The sequence below is a fragment of the Bidens hawaiensis genome, unplaced genomic scaffold (genome assembly GCF_021521415.1).
Source record: "Bidens hawaiensis isolate Kalapana, Puna unplaced genomic scaffold, B.hawaiensis_p1.1 tig00011229_1, whole genome shotgun sequence".
NCBI classification, from domain to species: Eukaryota; Viridiplantae; Streptophyta; class Magnoliopsida; order Asterales; family Asteraceae; genus Bidens; species Bidens hawaiensis.
Window position 1 is genome coordinate 50,815 of NW_027491874.1, and position 19,171 is coordinate 69,985.

General features: G+C 36.9%; 3 protein-coding genes across 3 annotated transcripts; 2 read left to right on the forward strand and 1 right to left on the reverse strand.

Moving 5' to 3' along the window:
• Positions 1–1,012: 1,012 nt before the first annotated feature.
• On the forward strand, positions 1,013–6,610 carry LOC143537590 (putative LRR receptor-like serine/threonine-protein kinase At1g63430). Its single transcript, XM_077031326.1, has 11 exons — positions 1,013–1,121; positions 1,223–1,355; positions 1,450–1,521; positions 1,595–1,738; positions 1,816–2,052; positions 2,774–2,838; positions 2,914–3,371; positions 3,834–3,966; positions 4,107–4,264; positions 4,344–4,559; positions 6,354–6,610. Exons 1-11 carry the CDS (start codon positions 1,037–1,039, stop codon positions 6,597–6,599), a joined length of 1,947 nt encoding a protein of 648 aa, XP_076887441.1. The 5' UTR covers positions 1,013–1,036; the 3' UTR covers positions 6,600–6,610.
• A 97-nt stretch (positions 6,611–6,707) lies between these two features.
• Positions 6,708–8,315, reverse strand: LOC143537580 (short-chain dehydrogenase/reductase 1-like). The gene is made up of 5 exons (XM_077031317.1): positions 8,302–8,315; positions 7,929–8,184; positions 7,778–7,852; positions 7,254–7,436; positions 6,708–7,173 (listed from the first exon to the last, which is right to left on the reverse strand). Exons 1-5 carry the CDS (start codon positions 8,313–8,315, stop codon positions 6,808–6,810), a joined length of 894 nt encoding a protein of 297 aa, XP_076887432.1. The 3' UTR covers positions 6,708–6,807.
• A 3,399-nt stretch (positions 8,316–11,714) lies between these two features.
• LOC143537591 (uncharacterized) lies at positions 11,715–13,429 on the forward strand. Its single transcript, XM_077031327.1, has 2 exons — positions 11,715–12,971; positions 13,342–13,429. Exons 1-2 carry the CDS (start codon positions 11,992–11,994, stop codon positions 13,397–13,399), a joined length of 1,038 nt encoding a protein of 345 aa, XP_076887442.1. The 5' UTR covers positions 11,715–11,991; the 3' UTR covers positions 13,400–13,429.
• The last annotated feature ends 5,742 nt before the right edge of the window (positions 13,430–19,171 follow it).

The following is a 19,171-nucleotide window of genomic DNA, read 5'->3' on the forward strand; positions in this document are numbered from 1 at the left end:
AAAAACCAACATTTAATTTTTGATTCGGTTTTAATCAAAAACCAAACTGAACCGCATATATACACCCCTATAACTTTGTGTAGTCACCACCCTACATTAAACACACTTTAGAAGCTACTTTTTACCCAGCATATTCAGATTCAGTTTTTTTTTACATGACGAATTTATATTATTTATGTAACTGGACTCAACTTTGGTGTTTTAAACATTTTGTCTTCGTCAATTGGGCTAGACCGAGTATATATATATTTTTGAAAAACCAATGAATAAAGCCCGGCTACCCGGGTAACCCATTGACAAATGGTGACCAATACGATCGTGATCGCCAATAGCACTGGTTAGCCCAAACCCACCATCTTCTGTCCTGGGGAAAACCATAGCCCAAAGGTCCATCACGGTAAAACCCGGTTAAGATTATATTCGAACCTGAGACGTGGTCTAAGACCAAAATCTTCACTTCCTCGTGAATTACAGTCGGGTATATTTAGGTAGGCAATTTTAATTTTCTTAATTCACTTTCCGGCATAAAAATGGGATGTGATCCTCATACACCATCCCTATATGCCTATACGGCTCGTATAGGCTTATACGGCCGTATAGGCTATGCATGACTGACAAGGGGGACAAAAAACAGCTTTTTTTTTAACTTATACGATCGTATAGACTTATACGAGCCTTATAGGTGTTAAATGGCTGATATTGCGAGCTGACACACCATAAAACCTATACGGTCGTATAGGGCTATACGACCATATAGAAAACTTTTGCCAAATGTTAATAGACAAACATTATAAACATTTACTAAAATTTGAATAAACTGATAAAACTTACCCAAACACCTCCGCAATAAATAAGAGCTACAGCAACAAAACACTCCCCTGCACAAAACCCATGTCTAATTTGCTTCAACAAACAAGAATCTTGAACCCCTCTGCAAGTTTCACTTACAGTCTTCTGAACTTAGTGTTAAAGATTCTTCCTTTTCAAGTTCTTGATTCTTGCATTCATGGGTAGTTCTTAGTTGCAGGGTTTGAAGATGAAGCAATTTGTTCCATTTTTATTATTCTGTGTTACTTTAGGGTTAGTTGTACCTACTAATGGTGACTTTCAAACAATTCAAGGTATGCAAGGTTATTTTTTTATTTTTTTTTTCAAGAATGTTTTAGGGGAAAGTTATGATTTTTAGCAAAAAAATGTGACAACCAATTCTTGATTTTTGCAGCTCATGCTTTAATTTCATTCAAAGAAGGTATTTTTGAAGACCCATTTTTGGTTTTATCAAACTGGAATATGTTTGACTCAGATATTTGTAATTGGCTTGGTGTCACATGTTCTGGAAATCAGGTTACAAAACTGTAAGAAAAGTTTTTGTTCTTTTATTCAAATTCAACTTTTTTTTAATTTTTTTATAATACAGCTGATTAGGGTTTTAAAAATTTTGTTTTGCAGTAACATTTCTGGTTGTTCCATCAAGGGATTCATAGCTGAAGAACTCTTTCAACTCTCTGCCTTACAGGAATTGTAATCTTTCTAGCCATAATATTATTTCACCTTAAAAACATTTTAAAGAATCGGCGAATTGTATTTGATGTAAGATTTTACATGGAAACAAACTCATTAGTTCAATACCTATATCAATTGGGTCATTAAAGTACCTCAAGGTTCTAGATTTGGGGAAAAACGAGCTTTCCGGGCCGATTCCTGCTGAAATCGGTAATTTAGTTAGCATCATTACAATGTAAGTCATAATGTTGTTTTTATTTATATCTAGTGATCAAGCTTGCGTTTTTTGATAATGGGTTTATGTTGGTACAGAAACCTGGAATCAAACGGGCTAACGGGCCAATTGCCTTTAAAACTTGGTAATCTTCAAAACCTTCAAGATCTTCGGTTAGACAGAAATAAACTGCACGGAACAATTCCCACTGCGTATGCTAATTCATCGGGTGAGAATAAACGAGGTTTTTGTCGTTTACTGCGCTTAAAGTTTGCGGATTTGTCGTATAATTTTCTCACCGGGCGGATACCCAAGTGCTTGGAATACCTTCCAAGGTATACGTCCTTTCTTTCGGTTAGAAGCGTCGGTCATGACCTGTTTAGTAATAATGGGCCGGTTTGGTTGTGAATTATCTCAAAGGTCAAATGGTCTAATGGTAAAACTGGTTAAAAGCTATCTAAAAGTCTATTATAACAGGATAATAAAATGTTTGCAGGTCAACTTGACACGGTCCCTTTGACCCTACTTAAACATGACCTGTTTCGGCTCGAACCTGTTTTGACCCGTTACCATACCCATCTAGGGGTGTCGATTGTTTCCTGTTGGCGGGTTGACTTGTTCAACCCGAACACGACCTATATTTTTATTCGTGTAAAAAATATCAACCCTAACCCGCACACTTAAAATCATGTCACCCGAACACGACTGGTTTAACCCGTTTATCGAAACGTGTCAAGCAGGTTGGCGGCTGATAACCAAGTTGTAAACATGTTAATGGAGTTGGTGGGTTGTAAAAAAGTTTGTTAAACGGTTCATAAGCGGGTTAACTTGTCTAACTAAACAGGTTAAGCAGGTCAACCCGAACAAAAACCATTAAATTAAACAGACCAACCCGGACACTACCCATTTTCTAAAAGGGTTAGATATGCCAACGCAAAACCTGACCATTTTCGTGTCGTGTCAAAAATGCCGCCCCTATACCTAACTGAGCGACTCGTACTAGACGCTGTGAGTGGGCATGTAACTAATCGTTATCACAAAATTTGATATTTGCAGGACTGCCTTTCGTGGAAACTGCCTAAACTATAAAGATATCAAGCGACGCACTCACGAACAATGCGGTATGTTTGCATAATTTTAAAAACATTTCTAGTACATTTACAAAAATAAATTTGATGTCGGTTTTCTTAAAACAGCTCTTGTTCCACCCGCAAACGCCAACAGCCGACCCACAAGAATCCAGCCCGCTAAACATAAAGCCACCAACCCAGCCCGTGACTCAAAACCCGCATGGCTTTTAGCTGTTGGGGTTGTGACAGGTGTAATGGTGGGGTCTCTTGTTCTTATTGCCATTTTCACGCTCGTTTTGAGATGCAAAAGCAAACCTTCGATTTTGAATATGTGGAATAAATCCACAAGATATAAAGATCATATGGCGGTCTATGTTGATTCTAAGATGTTGATCGGTGTGACAAAATATAGCCGACAGGAACTTGAGGTTGCTTGTGAGGATTTTAGCAACATTATTGGTTCTTCATCGGATAGTTTAGTTTACAAAGGAATTATGAAAGGCGGTCCCGAGATTGCGGTTATATCTCTTTGCATTAAAGAAGAGCACTGGACCAGTTATCTTGAGCTCTATTATCAGAAAGAGGTAAATGTTAACAAATAAATATGAAGTCTTGCATTTTTATGAACCCGACTTTTTTGCTAGTTCGTTATTTAGGGGTGTGCATGGATCAGTTTTGGGCTCAAACTGAACCAGAAACCGAAATATCGGTTTTTGAGTCTTTGAAAACCATTTGTTTTAGTTTCTTTGGTTTTTGGTTTGAGTTCGGTTTCGGGTTTCTCAGTTTTATATTTGGTGTTTTAAATTTTTGGCCAGAAAAAGATTGGCCCAAAATAATGAATTTTATGGGCCTAAATCTTTTTGTTATATAGTGATTAGTTTAATTATTATATGTTTGGGCCTAGAATATTTGAGTTACACTATTAATTAAATTCTTATAAAAATAAAAACCGAAAATCTATCATTTGAGTAACATACATTCAAATAAAATGATTTGATCGATTCATTCAAACAAATATTAATCAACGAAATTTTTCTGCCATTCAGGTTGCTGATTTGGCAAGGCTAAATCATGAATACACGGGGAAATTGCTCGGATACTGTATAGATAGTAGCCCATTTACAAGAATGCTAGTTTTTGAATATGCATCAAATGGAACATTGTATGAGCATCTCCATTGTAAGTCCACTTTATTCTATGTATGTCAAAATACATACTTTTTGATGCGGGTCGAAACAGGCCGGGCCGGGCCAGGTGGGTTGGCCCGAAATGCATTTTATTCTTTTTAATAAAACATAGTGCTTTCATTTTTATGGCAGACGAAGAAGGGTGCCACCTAAGTTGGTCAAGAAGAATTAACATTATTATAGGGATAGCTAAAGGTCTAAGGTATCTTCACACAGAAATCGACCCACCATTTACTATATCCGAGTTAAACTCAAGTGCAGTGTATCTTACTGAAGATTTTTCACCAAAGGTATACTTTAGTAACACATTTGTTTGAATATTATGTAAATCTTTTAACATTTTTATAAAAAAAAAATTGTCTCTTGAAGCTTGTTGATTTTGAAAGTTGGAAAACGATTGCGACGCGGTCAGAAAATAGCGCTAGTTCGATTAACCATGAAGGTGATATTTGTGTTCTTCCGGGCTCATTTGAAGAACGCCATTTGGATATTCAGGGTAATATTTACTCATTTGGAGTTCTTCTCTTGGAGATTGTTAGTGGACGGCCTTCGTTCTGCAAGGACAAAGGGTACCTTGTAGATTGGGTAAGACACAAAAATATTCAGTTTTTTTTGTTGTTATATTGAACCAGCTTAATAAACGGGTCGTGCTTGGGTTAACCTGTTTAACCCATTTGTTAACACATTTACAACTTGATTACTACACACCAACTCGTTGCCACGTTTAGATAAATGGGTTAAATGTGCCGTGTTCGTGATACATGTTTAACATATTTAATTAAGCGGGCTGTGTTTGGGTTGACCTGTTTAACCCGCTTAATTGACCAGAACGACCCGCTGACCCCTTTAATTGAACTTGTAGACCCACCAACTAATTTACGACCTGTTTAACCAATTTATTGACTCGTCGTATTAACATGCATAGAATCAAGCAGTGGCGGATCTAGACATCAATTTCAGGGGTAACGTTCAAAAAAATTTTTTTTTACCGTATTTCACACAATGTAAACCAGGGCCGTCTCCGAGGATTGTGAAAATTTTTTAGGCCGAAGGAGAAAAAAATTGGCCCTTAAATTAGTTGAGTAATTGAGTTTAAACATTAAAAATACATGTTTTTTTAAATACATATATAATTAAAAAAATAAAACTTCAGGCCTATCGGGTTGTCAGGCCGAGATCGGTCGACCACCTAGCCCTGCCTCACAGCCGCCCTTGATGTATAGAAACACGATAATAAATAAATTTAAGCACATAGGGTGCAAATTTCTCCTATTTTGTTTTTGAAAACTTGAAATCGAGACATTACGTCTTCTTCTTTTACTTTATCAAACGTTTCTCTTTCGACCGCACAAATTAAAACATTGTTCAAATACTCATCACCCATTTTTGTAAATTAATTATTTTCCTTTAAAGTGTGATAAAAGGTCATAAGATCATCACCCGAAATACACCATCTTTCTTCATTACTAAAATCATTTGGACGCATCTCATAAAATGACACTGTCTTAGATATATCAAACTTAGAAAATGAATTGCAAGGATTTAAACCAAACATATTTTTTTAACAAAGTAGTTGAGACCCCACTGAATCTATTTTCATGTTCTTGAATTTGCTTATCCAAAACCATATAAAAACTTCAACCTCAAAATGGTGTCAAGTGGTGGTGTCTGGTGCAACGCTGTTTGATGTATGGCTAGTTTCCAATTTCCAAACAAGTATTATTTTTGAAAATGGTTAATGGGTTTTAATTGGTTTGGGATTTAAACTTTGGTTGGGTTTTTCTTTGGTTGAACTTTTAAATTGGTTGAGCTTTAAACAAACAGGGGTAACGTCATATTTTTTTCAGGGGTAACGAAATACGAAAACCTGCCCAAAAAAATAATTTTTTATACTATCGACGAAAAGTTGAGGGGTAGCGGAGGCTACCCCTGCTAAAGTGCTACATCCGCCCTGGAATCAAGTACTACCCATCAAACCGTTTGCCACTTTTTGATAAATGGGTTAAACGGGCTGAGGCTGCGTGTTTAACCTGTTTAATTAAATGGGCTGTGTTCAGGTTGTTCTGTTTAAACAGTTTAGTTAAACAGGTTGACACGCAACTCGTTTACGACCCGTTTAACCAATTTATTACAATCGATCCACCCGATTAACGCATTTACAATTGCTTACTGTTTTCCAACCCATTTGCCACGTTTAGATAATGGGTTAAACAGGTTGTGTTTGTGTTACATGTTTAACTCGTTTAATTATGTGAGTCGGGTTCGGGTTTATGTTTTTGACCCGAATATCGTGTTCAGGCTGAACGGTTGAACCCACCAACCTAATATGATTATTTCCATTTGCAAATTGAAAATGTTGAATACAAGTTGTTGAAACAGGCGAAAGATTATATTGAAAAGCAAGAACAGATGGGTTCAGTTGTGGATCCTGCACTGAAGTATTTCAAGGATGCGGATTTGAAAGTGATTTGTGAAGTGGTTTCTATGTGTATTCATTTACGGCCCCGAGATCATATATCGATGAAAGATTTGTGCGCCATGTTGGAAAACAAAATCGACACCTCACCTTCTTCAGAGATGAAGGTGTCTTCAGTAGCTTGGGCCGAGCTCATGCTCTCCCCTTGACCCGAGTCATAGAACTTCATTGTAGATTCTTCTTATATACTGACATTTACCGGGAGGCGTTTAGGATCCTTGTGTTCTTGATCGTGCTCACTTGAGTTTTTGTATCAAGATTAACTTTATTGTTATTATATCTAATAACTTATGCGATGCTAAAATGTCATTTCTTATTGAAAGAAGAAACAACCAAAAGTACACTACATGGTGTGTTTCAAAAAGTCGTTTCTTCCATTTGAAAGAAGAAACGACCAGTAGGACCCTCATCGGGCACCAAAGCAAGCCAAACAGGACCTCTAGCTCCTTCCTCAACCGTGTACGTCCCTTTATTAAAGGTCATGTCTGTCTTTGTAAAACCAGGATTAACTGCATTTATATGAAATGATGGATACTTTTTTGCAAGTATCTGAGTGTACGCGTTAATAATGGCTTTGGAAACAATATAAGATGATATTGTTGCATTCCACCCCTTTTCTTCCAACAAACCGTATTTCACATCTTGCAGAAATCCAGCCACAACCTCATCCGTGAGTCTACCAACGTCGCTAAGCTTTTGACTCACTCGGTCGTCTTTAATATGCTACAAAACACCATTATGAACTTTGATCAATCTATCTGAATCTGATGAGAGTGTGATAACGAGAAGAGACCATATGTTACCTCAAGTTTCCCTGCTCCGGATGAAACATTAACGATCCTTGGAGAAGTGGATTGACTGAGAAATGGCAAAAGAGCTTCGGTGACGTGTTTGGTTCCGTAATAGTTTGTTTGGATGCAGTTTTTAGCGGTTTCATATGTTTGCGACGTTACTTGCTTTGCCAAATACGTCTTCAAACTTGTATCCTGTACTAATAACTTTTCTTGATCAAAAGTTCGGAAGTTTTTTTTATATAAAGGTGATTCGAGAGTTAACAGACTCATACTTTAACCAACTAGATGTCTAAATACAAACAAAACTGGTAGAAAGGAATCTAGCTTAAAAAAAGGCATAACTTGGGCTACGTTTAGAGTTATGGGGCCCATAAGCAATGGATGAAAATGTCTCAATGACCCAAATCATGTCATACCCGAATTTCATCGTATATAGCCCCGGAATCAATAAAGTTGTTTTTATCTTTTGTGCTTCCGCTCTACGCCAGTTTTTAAGTAACATGATTGAGTCGATAAAACAAAGAAAGACCAACCTCACCGTGCTGAAGTTTTAAGCTCGTAACCAACCCTTCATCGACGATGACCCCATTGACCCCCGCATTGTTCACCTATCCCAAGATTTAACCAAACATCATTGTCCTCTGATATTGAACAAAATCTTAATTTGCTTACATAAAACCTTACCAATATATCGAGTTTTCCAAACTGAGTACCGATAAAATCTGCCAACGATGTGATACTAGCAGGATCCGTGACATCAAGCTGTTGGAAAACAAAGGCGTTTTCGGCCAAACCTGAGGTTTTGAGACTATGAAGAGCCCGGAGGCCCTTTTGTTCATCTCTTGCTGTTACCACAACAAGAATATCATCACTAGAAGAAGCTAGTTGTTTGCATATCTCGAAACCAATACCTTTGTTTCCTCCTGTAACAACCGCTATCCTGAACCCGATTCAAACATCACATTGTTAGTTGCTAAGTTAATCAAAAACTAGAAACAAAAACATGAAGAAAACAATGAAAAATAGGAATTTTATCAACGAGAGTTCAGTTGATGACCTTTTTGAGGCCATATGCTTTATGTTTTGCTATCTAGTTTTTAAGTTGTGTATGATAATGATTTATATATGTTTGTAGTTGAAAAGAGTTGGCATACATATATTGATGTACAATGAATTGACGGAAATCACTAGACGAGATTATATCTTACGGTGAAACCTATGAAATTTGTATTTATTTTGAGTTTTTAATAGTTTTCTTGTTATCATTTTACATGTTAAATAGAAATACCAAATTAGTGGATGAAATAAACACAAAATCGTAATGTTTTATTAGTTTATATAAAATAGAAACTCTTAGTTTCAAAAAATGAATATTTATTATATATAAATGTGGTTAATATAAGTATTCATTATTTCATTTTTGTTCCAAGTGAGAGTTTCACCAAACTGTGTTTAAAACGTAGGTAAGAAAGATAATGAAACATAGATGCTTGAAATTGGATGTTTGAATTTGTTTAGGAGGATGGACAAAACCTTAAAAGGTTTATAAGGAAGAGCATTATATGTTATTGTCTTATGTTATGAGAGATTTGTAACATGGGCGGCAAGTGCTTTGGTGGCACACGATGCACCTCTCACCCATTCATTACACGACTGACCCACGTTGTTGTGGTTGTACTTCTCATCCTTTCATTACGTTGTTGTGGCTGCACTTCTCACCACGACTGACTCGGCACGCCGACAGTGGTTCACAAATTAAAGGTGATAGAAAAAGTAACAAAATTAACCCACACTCTAGGTTTTGACAAAATCTATTCAGATTTCACAATTATCTATTATCTATCTAATAAGAATAAAAGATAATTTTGGTGGCCATAAGCCCATATACCACATAAATATAAGGAAAAATGGTTTTTATTGATCCTAACTTTTTCATTTTTGCCGGCGCTGGTCCCAACTTTCATTTTGGCCGGCAACAGTCCCAACTTCAACATTCGTTGCTTCCACCAGTCCGCGACTGACGGAGCACTAACTCCGTTATGTTTTTGCTTACGTGTCAATCTGAGTTGTCAAAAACATATTACGTGGCAGCCACCGTGGATTATTGGTTTATTACATGGCAGCCACCAGAACCCTAACTCTTCAATGCTCACTCAAAACCACCGGATCCGCCCTCTCCGTCTTCGCTTCCGGCGAACCCCTCGCTGTCGCCGACCAAACTCCTGCTGTCCTCCTCCCCACCCCTTCCTCCACCTCCACCAAACCCCCTTCACACACAAACACCACTGAGTCGCCACACAACACACAGAGAAAGAGAGAATGACGAAGGTCGATCCATGGCCCAGATTCTTCAAGCGAGAGTTCAACCGGAACTGGCCATTCCTCGTTGGATTCGCCATCACCGGCACCATCATCACCAAATTCTCCCTTGGTCTTACCGGTACGCATCCAATTCCTCTTCAAATCAGATTCGATTTAAAACAGGTTCATTGATGGAGGTTAATGGCGGCTGCCGGAATCGATCTGGGTTTTGAGCTAGCAACAGATGGAGACCGGGTTGACGGCGCCGACGGTGGTGGTGGGGGTTGGTGGCGGTGGAATGAAGGGGGTTTGGTGGAGGTGGAGGAAGGGGTGGGGAGGAGGACGGCATGAGTTTGGTCGGCGACAGCGAGGGGTTCGCCGGAAGCGAAGGCGGAGAGGGCGGATCCGGTGGTTTTGAGTGAGCGTTGAAGAGTTAGGGTTCTGGTGGCTGCCATGTAATAAACCAATAATCCACGGTGGCTGCCACGTAATATGTTTTTAACAACTCAGATTGACACGTAAGCAAAAACATAACGGAGTTAGTGCTCCGTCAGTCGTGGACTGGTGGAAGCAACGAATGTTGAAGTTGGGACTGTTGCCGGCCAAAATGAAAGTTGGGACCAGCTCCGGCAAAAATGAAAAAGTTAGGATCAATAAAAACCATTTTTCCTTATATTTATGTGGTATATGGGCTTATGGCCACCAAAATTATCTTTTATTCTTATTAGATAGATAATAGATAATTGTGAAATCTGAATAGATTTTGTCAAAACCTAGAGTGTGGGTTAATTTTGTTACTTTTTCTATCACCTTTAATTTGTGAACCACTGTCGGCGTGCCGAGTCAGTCGTGGTGAGAAGTGCAGCCACAACAACGTAATGAAAGGATGAGAAGTACAACCACAACAACGTAAAGATCATTTTTTATAGACTTCAAATTGGGGATGAATCTATCTATATTACATCATCATCATCATCATCATCATCATCTTCGCTTCTCATTGATGTTATTTGTTTTGTGTCTGAATTTTAGAAACAAACATATTCATTCATTCACAAATGAATCTTACAGTTTAATAGTTGCTCATCATTAACAGTAGATTAGTGTTATGAATTTACCATTGACAATGCTAGCTAGAAATTTTAATTAAACCATATTATTGGAACACGAATGCTTCTCAAAACCCTATATGTCTCTCTGTCTGTCTGCAGAGTGTTGTTTCAGCTTTTAAGTAAACAACTCTGTGCCAACACTTTTATCTATTGCTTTAATAATTAACGACACACAACAGCGCTTATGTAATCACATAATCGCCTTCCTTTTTACTCTCCTGCTATTGATAACTGCAGTCTATCCATTAACACAACATGTTAATAATCCCAATAGATTTGACTTTGAAGCTGAATGCAAATTCCTGGAACTGGTTGTAGAATTATTTCCACTTATAGCTATTAGGGGTGAGCATTGTTGCTTCGGTTATTGGCTAAAACCGAACCTATAACTGCTGTTTCAGCTTCACAACAGATCGGTTTGGCTGATTCGACTATTGGAGAAGATTGTTTGATTGGACGAGGGTGGATCCAAGCTAATTTCAGTTACTAAATTTATGTTATATTGTGGACAAATAACATATTACCAATCCTCCTAATTTATAAAGAAGAATAAGCAATAACTAATATGTTGTTTATAACTAACTTTTCTGACCTGTAATATATTATCTTTAAAAAAATTAAAAAAGAATTATAAAGTTAGTTTTAAGACCTATCTTTATATTTACACTTTTGTCCACCACGGGACTCTAGAACTCTCTAACCACTTTGGGAGGAACACCACTGGGCTACAAACCCTTGGGTGGTTTTGTTTTGTTAACTTGGTTACATGTATTACCATAAATAAACTATGAATCCTTTTGTTAAATTTCATAACCGGATCTCAATTATTCGGTTTTTCTGCTCACCACTATTAAATTATTCAAGATAAGTTTGTAATCTTGATATCTTACTCATTAATGCTATTTACTATCTGCAAACTCTATATAAATAACCTACCCCAATTGCTTTCGGATCATCAAATCGGATATATCACTTCCAAAACCCTGAAATCATAGCTGCCTGTCACCGCCAATACAAATATACAATGGCAGCAGGTAACCGATCTCTGATTGAGCCAATCTGGAAGACATTATTACAAAGGTGCCTTTGCCATCTCTCCTTGCTTGCTGCGCTGTGTCCAAATCTTTGTTGAAACTCATACGAAACGATTCCTGTTTTGCTCGACTACATCTTGCAAATTCAGAACCCCATTTACTCCTTCAATCTTCATGTATTCGCTTGATTGATTTGGATACCATATCTGATTCGCGGGTTGAAGTTAAGCCCAATCTCAACAACCCTTTAGATGGCTTTCAAATAAACGATTCTTGTAACGGGTTAATTCTTTGGAGCGTATGGAGCCGCTCGATGATTTGTACCGTTGTATGATACGCAATCCTGTTACAGGTGAATACACATTGCTTCCCAATATTGTAGCTTGCTACAGTATTGCATCCGGGTTCTTTTACTGCCCAGAAACAAATCAATTTAAAGTTTTGTGCATGTTTATGCCGGTGAAACCCGTTTCAGATGTTTCATCTGCTTCGTCTATGGACTTGGATCTATCTTCAGATTCAGATTCTGGTTCTGATTCTGATATGAATCTGGATCTTGATTCCAATCATGATACTAGCTCAGAGGGTTCAGATTCTGATACTGGGTCAGAGGATCAAGCGCCTTATTCCGATTCTGATTCGGATTTTGTGTGTATAGAAAGTAATGCAATTGGGGAGATATATGTTAAGGGTCATGACTCATGGGAGTCCCTTGACAGTTTACCCTTCCGTCCCGATAATATTTACAGTCCATGCCACTTGGAAAAAACTATTCATTGGTTGTGCTCGGACAAGGCTGTTTCAAATCTCATAGTTTTCTTCAACTTCGAGACACATGAATTTGGGGAAATTTCGGGCCCGGCCCTTGTGAGGAAGGGTCATGGATATCGATATAGTATAAAACTAGCCCTGGTTGTTATTGGTAACCGTCTTGCAATCATTGATGGCTTTACAAAACGGTCAAAGGTTAGTGTTTGGGTGATGAAGGAATATGGCGTGAAAGATTCATGGAGTAGAGAATATTTGATAGACGATCTTGCTTGGGCTTTCGTCTCCGTCCTCAGGAATAGTACTCTAACATGCAGAAACAATGGGGAAATAGTGATAGTGAGCGGTCTTGGTTTTATTTTGTTTTATGACTTGAATAAGAAGAAAGGTAGAGTTGTCAATCATCCGCCACTTGATCATGAATGGAAGCCATTGATGCATACTCCTAGCTTCATTTCGTTAGAAGATGTTATGAGCGGTAGCAAATTGGAAGTGGTAAAGGTTGCACCAAGGTATGAATATTTTTAATACTTTCCTCCTAATTTTGTGTGGTCGGGTTGGGTGGCGGGCCAACTAGGTTAACTCAAAAACGAGTTTTAAGCAAAATGAGTTTTGAGTCAAAGCATAGCCTTTAAAAAAGAATCAGTTTGGATTCATTTTAATAACAAGCTTTATAAGAGTGGCCCGTTTTGACCCGTTGTATAATTTGAGTATACCACTATACCCAAATTGATCCGTTATTAGATTTGAGTTAACTCAAATGAACTCACATGCAATTTATTTTGCTTGTAATAATTAACCTATTCTTTGTAGAATGGGTCATAATTACTATCCCAAATTGTTGATTATTTTATAAAAAGTAGGTTCTTTTTTATCATACAGGCTTGCTGATCCAGTGTTGATCCCGGATAACTATCTGGAGTTAGCAACAAGTTTCTGACAGGAGGCTGACGCAGAGGCAGAGGCTGAGACTGCAAGTTGAGCAACCGGATGCTGTTAACCTAACCATTTCCAGCTGATCTGATTAGTTTCATGGCGGCTTGCTCATGCCGTCATTCGGTCAAGTGGTTCAATCCTAGTAGTTTAGGTTTGTACCAACATAGTGTAACTTTTTATCTGTTGTACTAATGTAGTGCTAAAATGTATGATGACCCATTTTATGGTTCCTGTGCTAGTTCTTCATTTATCAATTATCAGTAGTAGGTTGGTATCATCTTAGTTTACATTTTGTTTTGTGATGTTATTTCTAAGTGTTTTTGTTGATATAGTTTTTGTCAGGTTAGATTGGGCTGTCTCGTGTGCATATGTTATTAATTGGTTTCAGATACTCAGATATGTTAATGGTCCGTTTCTGCTGGCTTCAGATACGTATCTCATGGATATTTTGGAATGGTTCTGAAATTTTCAAGTGTTGGTATGATTACATGGCAGGAGGCTAAAACTTTGAACTACTTTTGAGCCATTTCAACCTGATGAGAATTTGTTTCTTGGTGAGCTTTTGGCGGGTGATAATTCGAGGGCTGTACAATACATCGTCATTCTTCTATCCGCTTGGGTCAGTTTGTTATTAAATTTTATAACAATATTACTGATATGCGATAATAGAGTGAACTTATGCAGCCATTTACCACTGTCACTATAGTTATTATATACACCCTTAATTATGCTACTATGGAATACTTGTATTGTGTGTAGTTTATGCTGCACAAGTGGTGTGCTACATTTCATTTCCCCTTTACAAGTATAAATGTTAGCATTTTCATGTCTACAGTTTATGTGATAGATGTTTCTAATTGCTGTGGTGCTGGCGGCTGACTCAAGTGCCCCCCGAACCGTTAATAAGAAAATATATGTTGATAATTCCAATAGATTTGACTTAAAAGAAGAATGCATCAAATGTCTATAACTAAAATATATGTTCTGTTTTCTGTTACTGTTTCTGTTAAGAAACTATGAATTATCTGTTCTTATTTTTAGAACAAATATTTTATTCAGATGCCATTTTAGAATAAATGTATAGGTTTTTAATTATATTTTCACTAATCTGTTATGTGCTGTTTTATCTAGGTTAATCACTTGCTATGTTCTGTTTTAAATTTTAATCACCTGTTATGTAATTTATGTTCTATTTTCTGTTTTGTGTGTCCTGTTTAGATGTTTTTCTTAAGAATGTTTAAGTGTGCTCCAACTTTAAGTATGTTTTTATGTTTAAACTATGTGATTATTGTGTTGTATTTATGTTCCATACATATATTTTTGTGTTTATGATTGATTAACAAGTAGAATTTGCTAACTTTGCTTGTTCTTGGTGGCCGTCTTTGAATCTTTGACCGTTTGACTTCAGAAAGAGGGTTTGATGTTTGGATGATGAAGGAATATGAAGTCAAACCTTCTTTCTGCAGCAGTTATAGTAGAGATCAGGTATGCCGTTTTGCGCGGGGCCAACCTCTCAGTACTTTTGTCTCCTATGCGTAGCCAACGTGGTCTCGTGCGACCTGTCTGTACAGGTGGCTTCGCCCTGATTATACCTTTTCTTGCATGACGTTTTCGACGTATTCTTCCAGGTGCGTGCGCTTACAGGTGTGTTCCTTCTTGGCATCTTCCTCTTATGATACTTAATAACCATTCTCCAGTTAGGATACGGGACCATATCTCTTAAGTTTATTTTGTTTTGTGACTTGTTAATGAAGAGGGTAGAATTGTAATTCACCCACCGCTTGAAACTTCTGGAGTGTAGTGATGCATATTACTTGGAAGTGGTAAATGTGAGATCAAGGCATTAATATTGTCATCTGCATTGTTTTAGATAGGCGTATGTTAATTTATTTTATAAAATTTTATCATACAGGTTTGCTGATTCGGGGTTGAACCATGAGTTCAGGCCGTGGCTGATTATCATCTACTTAATTTATAGTCTATACTTGACTCATTTGTTTATCAATCATATCTTTATCACTATCCTTCGTGACTGGGAGTACATTCGTATTTCGTAGAGCTTCCCGTGTTCGACCACCAGGGCCGTCTCGTGGGTAAGCTAAATGAGGCAATGGCTTTAGGCCTCCACTTTTAGAGGGCCTCCATTTTAAATCATAGTTATGTATTATGAGATTTTGAATTAGAGTTCTTTTAGAATTGGTAACTAACTGAGGGGCCACAAGCTAAGGAGAATTGCTCCATATCCATTATCAGTGCATATCATCCATATTCTATAGTTCTTGTATACTCTCTAGCGCTATATGCATAAAGAAAAGAAAAAGAAAAGGCCTCAACATTTTAGTTAGTTTTAGGCCTCCGAGGACGTTGAGCCGGCCACCAGTTCAATTGATTGCGGTCATAAACCGTTGGTCTTTACATCAACTTATGTAAAAAATGCGTATGTTTCTAAATGGAAATTTGAATGAATAGATCGAACAACCACATGCTTTTGTCGACTTGCAACAACTAGATTATGTGTGTCGTCCAACAAGGCTTGAACTCGATCAAGCAAGTTCCAAGAGCTTGGTTTCAGTGTTTGAGTACATTTTTGTACGTTACAACATGCCTATTGTACTTACTCGTGTATGTTGATTACATTATACTCACCAGCAGTGTTGAGCTATCTATTAGCTGACTACGAACCGAATTTGCAATTAAGGACCTCTGGAAATTAAGTTATTTTTTGGGCTTGGGGTTTCTTATATATACTCATGACAGTCTTTTTCTAAGCCAAACCAAAAATGCCTCTAGCATAGTTAGTCGCGCTGCACTATTAGATTCTAAGCTTGTGGCGAATCCTCTTGGAACTGGTGATGTTTTCCTCCGCATTATTCGGATCCCACTCACTAGCGCTAGCTCATTAGTTGATGCACTTCAGTATCTTACTATTACTTGGTCTGACTTATCATATGCTATTATCAAACCAGCCAATTTCTTCATTCACCAACTTTAGATCATTTCCAGTTAGTTATACAAATTCTGCGGTATGTGAAGGGTACCGATTTTTTTGTCCTATGATATCCAAACTTATAGGACCTCCTATGCATACCAGGCTCGTTGCATAGAGACACATAGTTCCATTTACGGTTATTCTATCTATATTTTATGGAGGTAATCTTGTTACTTGGAGTGCTAAAAAGCAGCCCACTGTCTCTCGATCTAGTTGTGAATACGAATACAGAGCCATGGCAAATACAACTCATCTTCTAGGTGTTGCATCGCCAGGAAAAGCATATTGACATAGACTATCATTTTGTTCCAGAACTTGTTTCTTCGTTAGGCTAATTACGCACCAAGTTTCGTCAGCTTCAAGGGGCGGCATTTTCACAAAACCTCTACTAAAACCATTGTTTGAAACTCCGCCACCCGTTTTGCTTTAAGGGGATAAACTGCACTCCCTCTGCAGTTACCATTCTACCTCCGTGAATCTCTCTTACGCTCTACCATTCTTCAGTAACCTCTCTCTCTCTCTCTCAATTGTATGTTCTTGATTTGATTTGAAGGAAGGTGCTAAATTTATCAACTCCGGCGAAGTTCGTTTAAACCGATGCTCCCTCTCCTTCAGTTCAGTTGGTATATTCATAATATTCAATTCTGTGATTGATGATTAACACTCTCAATGCTTTCTTTGGGTGTTGAAACTCAACTTAGCTAGCTCATCAACCGTTATATAATAAAACTCTAGATTGTTACAACTCCTTAGCCGATTTCTATTTGTGGTCTATTGAAAAATTATTATTAATATATGAGTTTAAGGAATACAAAATCAATTATGAGTATATTACTATGCTCTCACTCAGTTTGGACTTGCATATCTTACTATATACTTTCATCGCTGAATTTGTAATATAAGATTTGATATGCAGGATATTGCCACCCAATACACTAGCGAGCTAGCTGTCATTTCATCCAGTCAGCTCAGAGGTTATTGGAGGTGTTTGAGGAACTTAAGTTGTCAAATTTTTGTTTAAGATGTATCATTTATTTGATCGTGTTTCATATTTACATGGATATTATTTTGGGATGATTAAAGATCATACACTTATGATGTTTACATGTGGTGCAGGTGTGTGGTTCGTGGGTGTGTTCCTAAAAGGATTCTGGTCTATGAAGCAGGTTTTGACCTTGAAATTTAGTTAATTTTGAGCTTCTTTCAGAAATAAAAAAATTGAATGGTTTCTAATATAATGAAATTTTTGTTTAAGGTTATTATGTGCTATTACTATTTCAGTTAAGTTGATTCACAATGAGAAATTGAGATATAGTTCATGGTGGAATGAAAGTTAATTATTTTATCTTAATCAGTTTGTATACTTTATAAATTTTGTTCTTATAGGTAATTTTTATTTACCTTTGTTTCATCTTGTGTAGGATTTACTGGAGTATGGATGGCAATTCGTAAGTGTATAAGGAAGTTGAATTTGATTGGAATAGGCCATTGCAGAAGAAGGTTTGCTGTGAAGATTCTTTTATTTCACTTGTTCTTTGTGCCCTAATCTGTGGACTTTTTCTTGAATTTTATCACTTAATTTACACATTGCAGGCACGTTAGTAATGGCACATATGTCATAGGAAATGATTTTTCCAGCTTCACTCTTGGAACTTTCTTAGATCTATGGACAACAGAGTTTGCTTAGCATATTGGTTAAATTTTGCTTCAGGTTTATATTATTCACCTTCAACCTAAATTTAAACCAAACTATGGTTTATATTTTCATTAGTCTGCACTAAAAATGCAGAACATTGATGATATTAACTGGCTAGCGTATTTGGGTAGACAATCTGCTTCATTTTTTATTTAATCACATGATTTTTTTATAAATTTGTTAAATACGTGTATATCAAGTTAACTAATCTCATTTTGTTAGGAATATTGTTAACGGTAATCCTCCTTGGTGGTGTACTTACCTTCTTGATCCATGTGATCCAATGTCCATTATTTATACAAATTGGGGAAGCGTTTCTCAAAAACAAATTAAAGGTGAGCACAAGTATTGGTTAATTATTTCCTCCATTTGAACTTTGAACCATGTATCCTTTATTTACGCGAATTATTTCATTGTATAATCATTGCAGAATAAGGAGATGTGACAGATATTTATAACTGGTAGCTTCGATTTCCTTTTACAATTTTAACAACGCTCTAACTCCAGTAAGCACTTTCGATCTTGCCAATTGAAGCTTTTCAAAACTTAAACATCTCATATTTTGAAATTGGGCTCTTTCACGTAGAGCTAACCTTTTGTTTCATTATGAGGAGTTACTAGCTTTCGAACATAAACTTTAAAGTCATTAAGAGAACTTCAAAACGAGTGCAAGAGTAAAAAAATGTGAAGAAGCTTTAATGTCTTCAAGAGAACTTCAAAATGACTTAAGGAGAAAATTGATGCACGTTGGATCACTCAGCAGGTATTAACATTAATATTTTTTAAAACCAATCACTAAATTTTAAAATTTTGCATGGAAAAAGGTCATTTTTTTTTAAAATTTTTTGACAGCTTTTGCGGTTGAGCGTCGAGTGAAAGAAAAGAGTAATGGTGTTCATCCTTAAGAGACATGCCAAGAAAACTTAAGGTACAAAACATAATGTTTATTTGCTATAAAGTTTAATTATTTTTAATAAAATAAAGATTTATATATATTAAATGGCTGTTCAAAAATGAAAACAAAAGTTGGAGAAGGCTGCAAATTTTAGATTTATGCCTGGTCTTTGCTACCTCATGTATGTTTTCTGTGG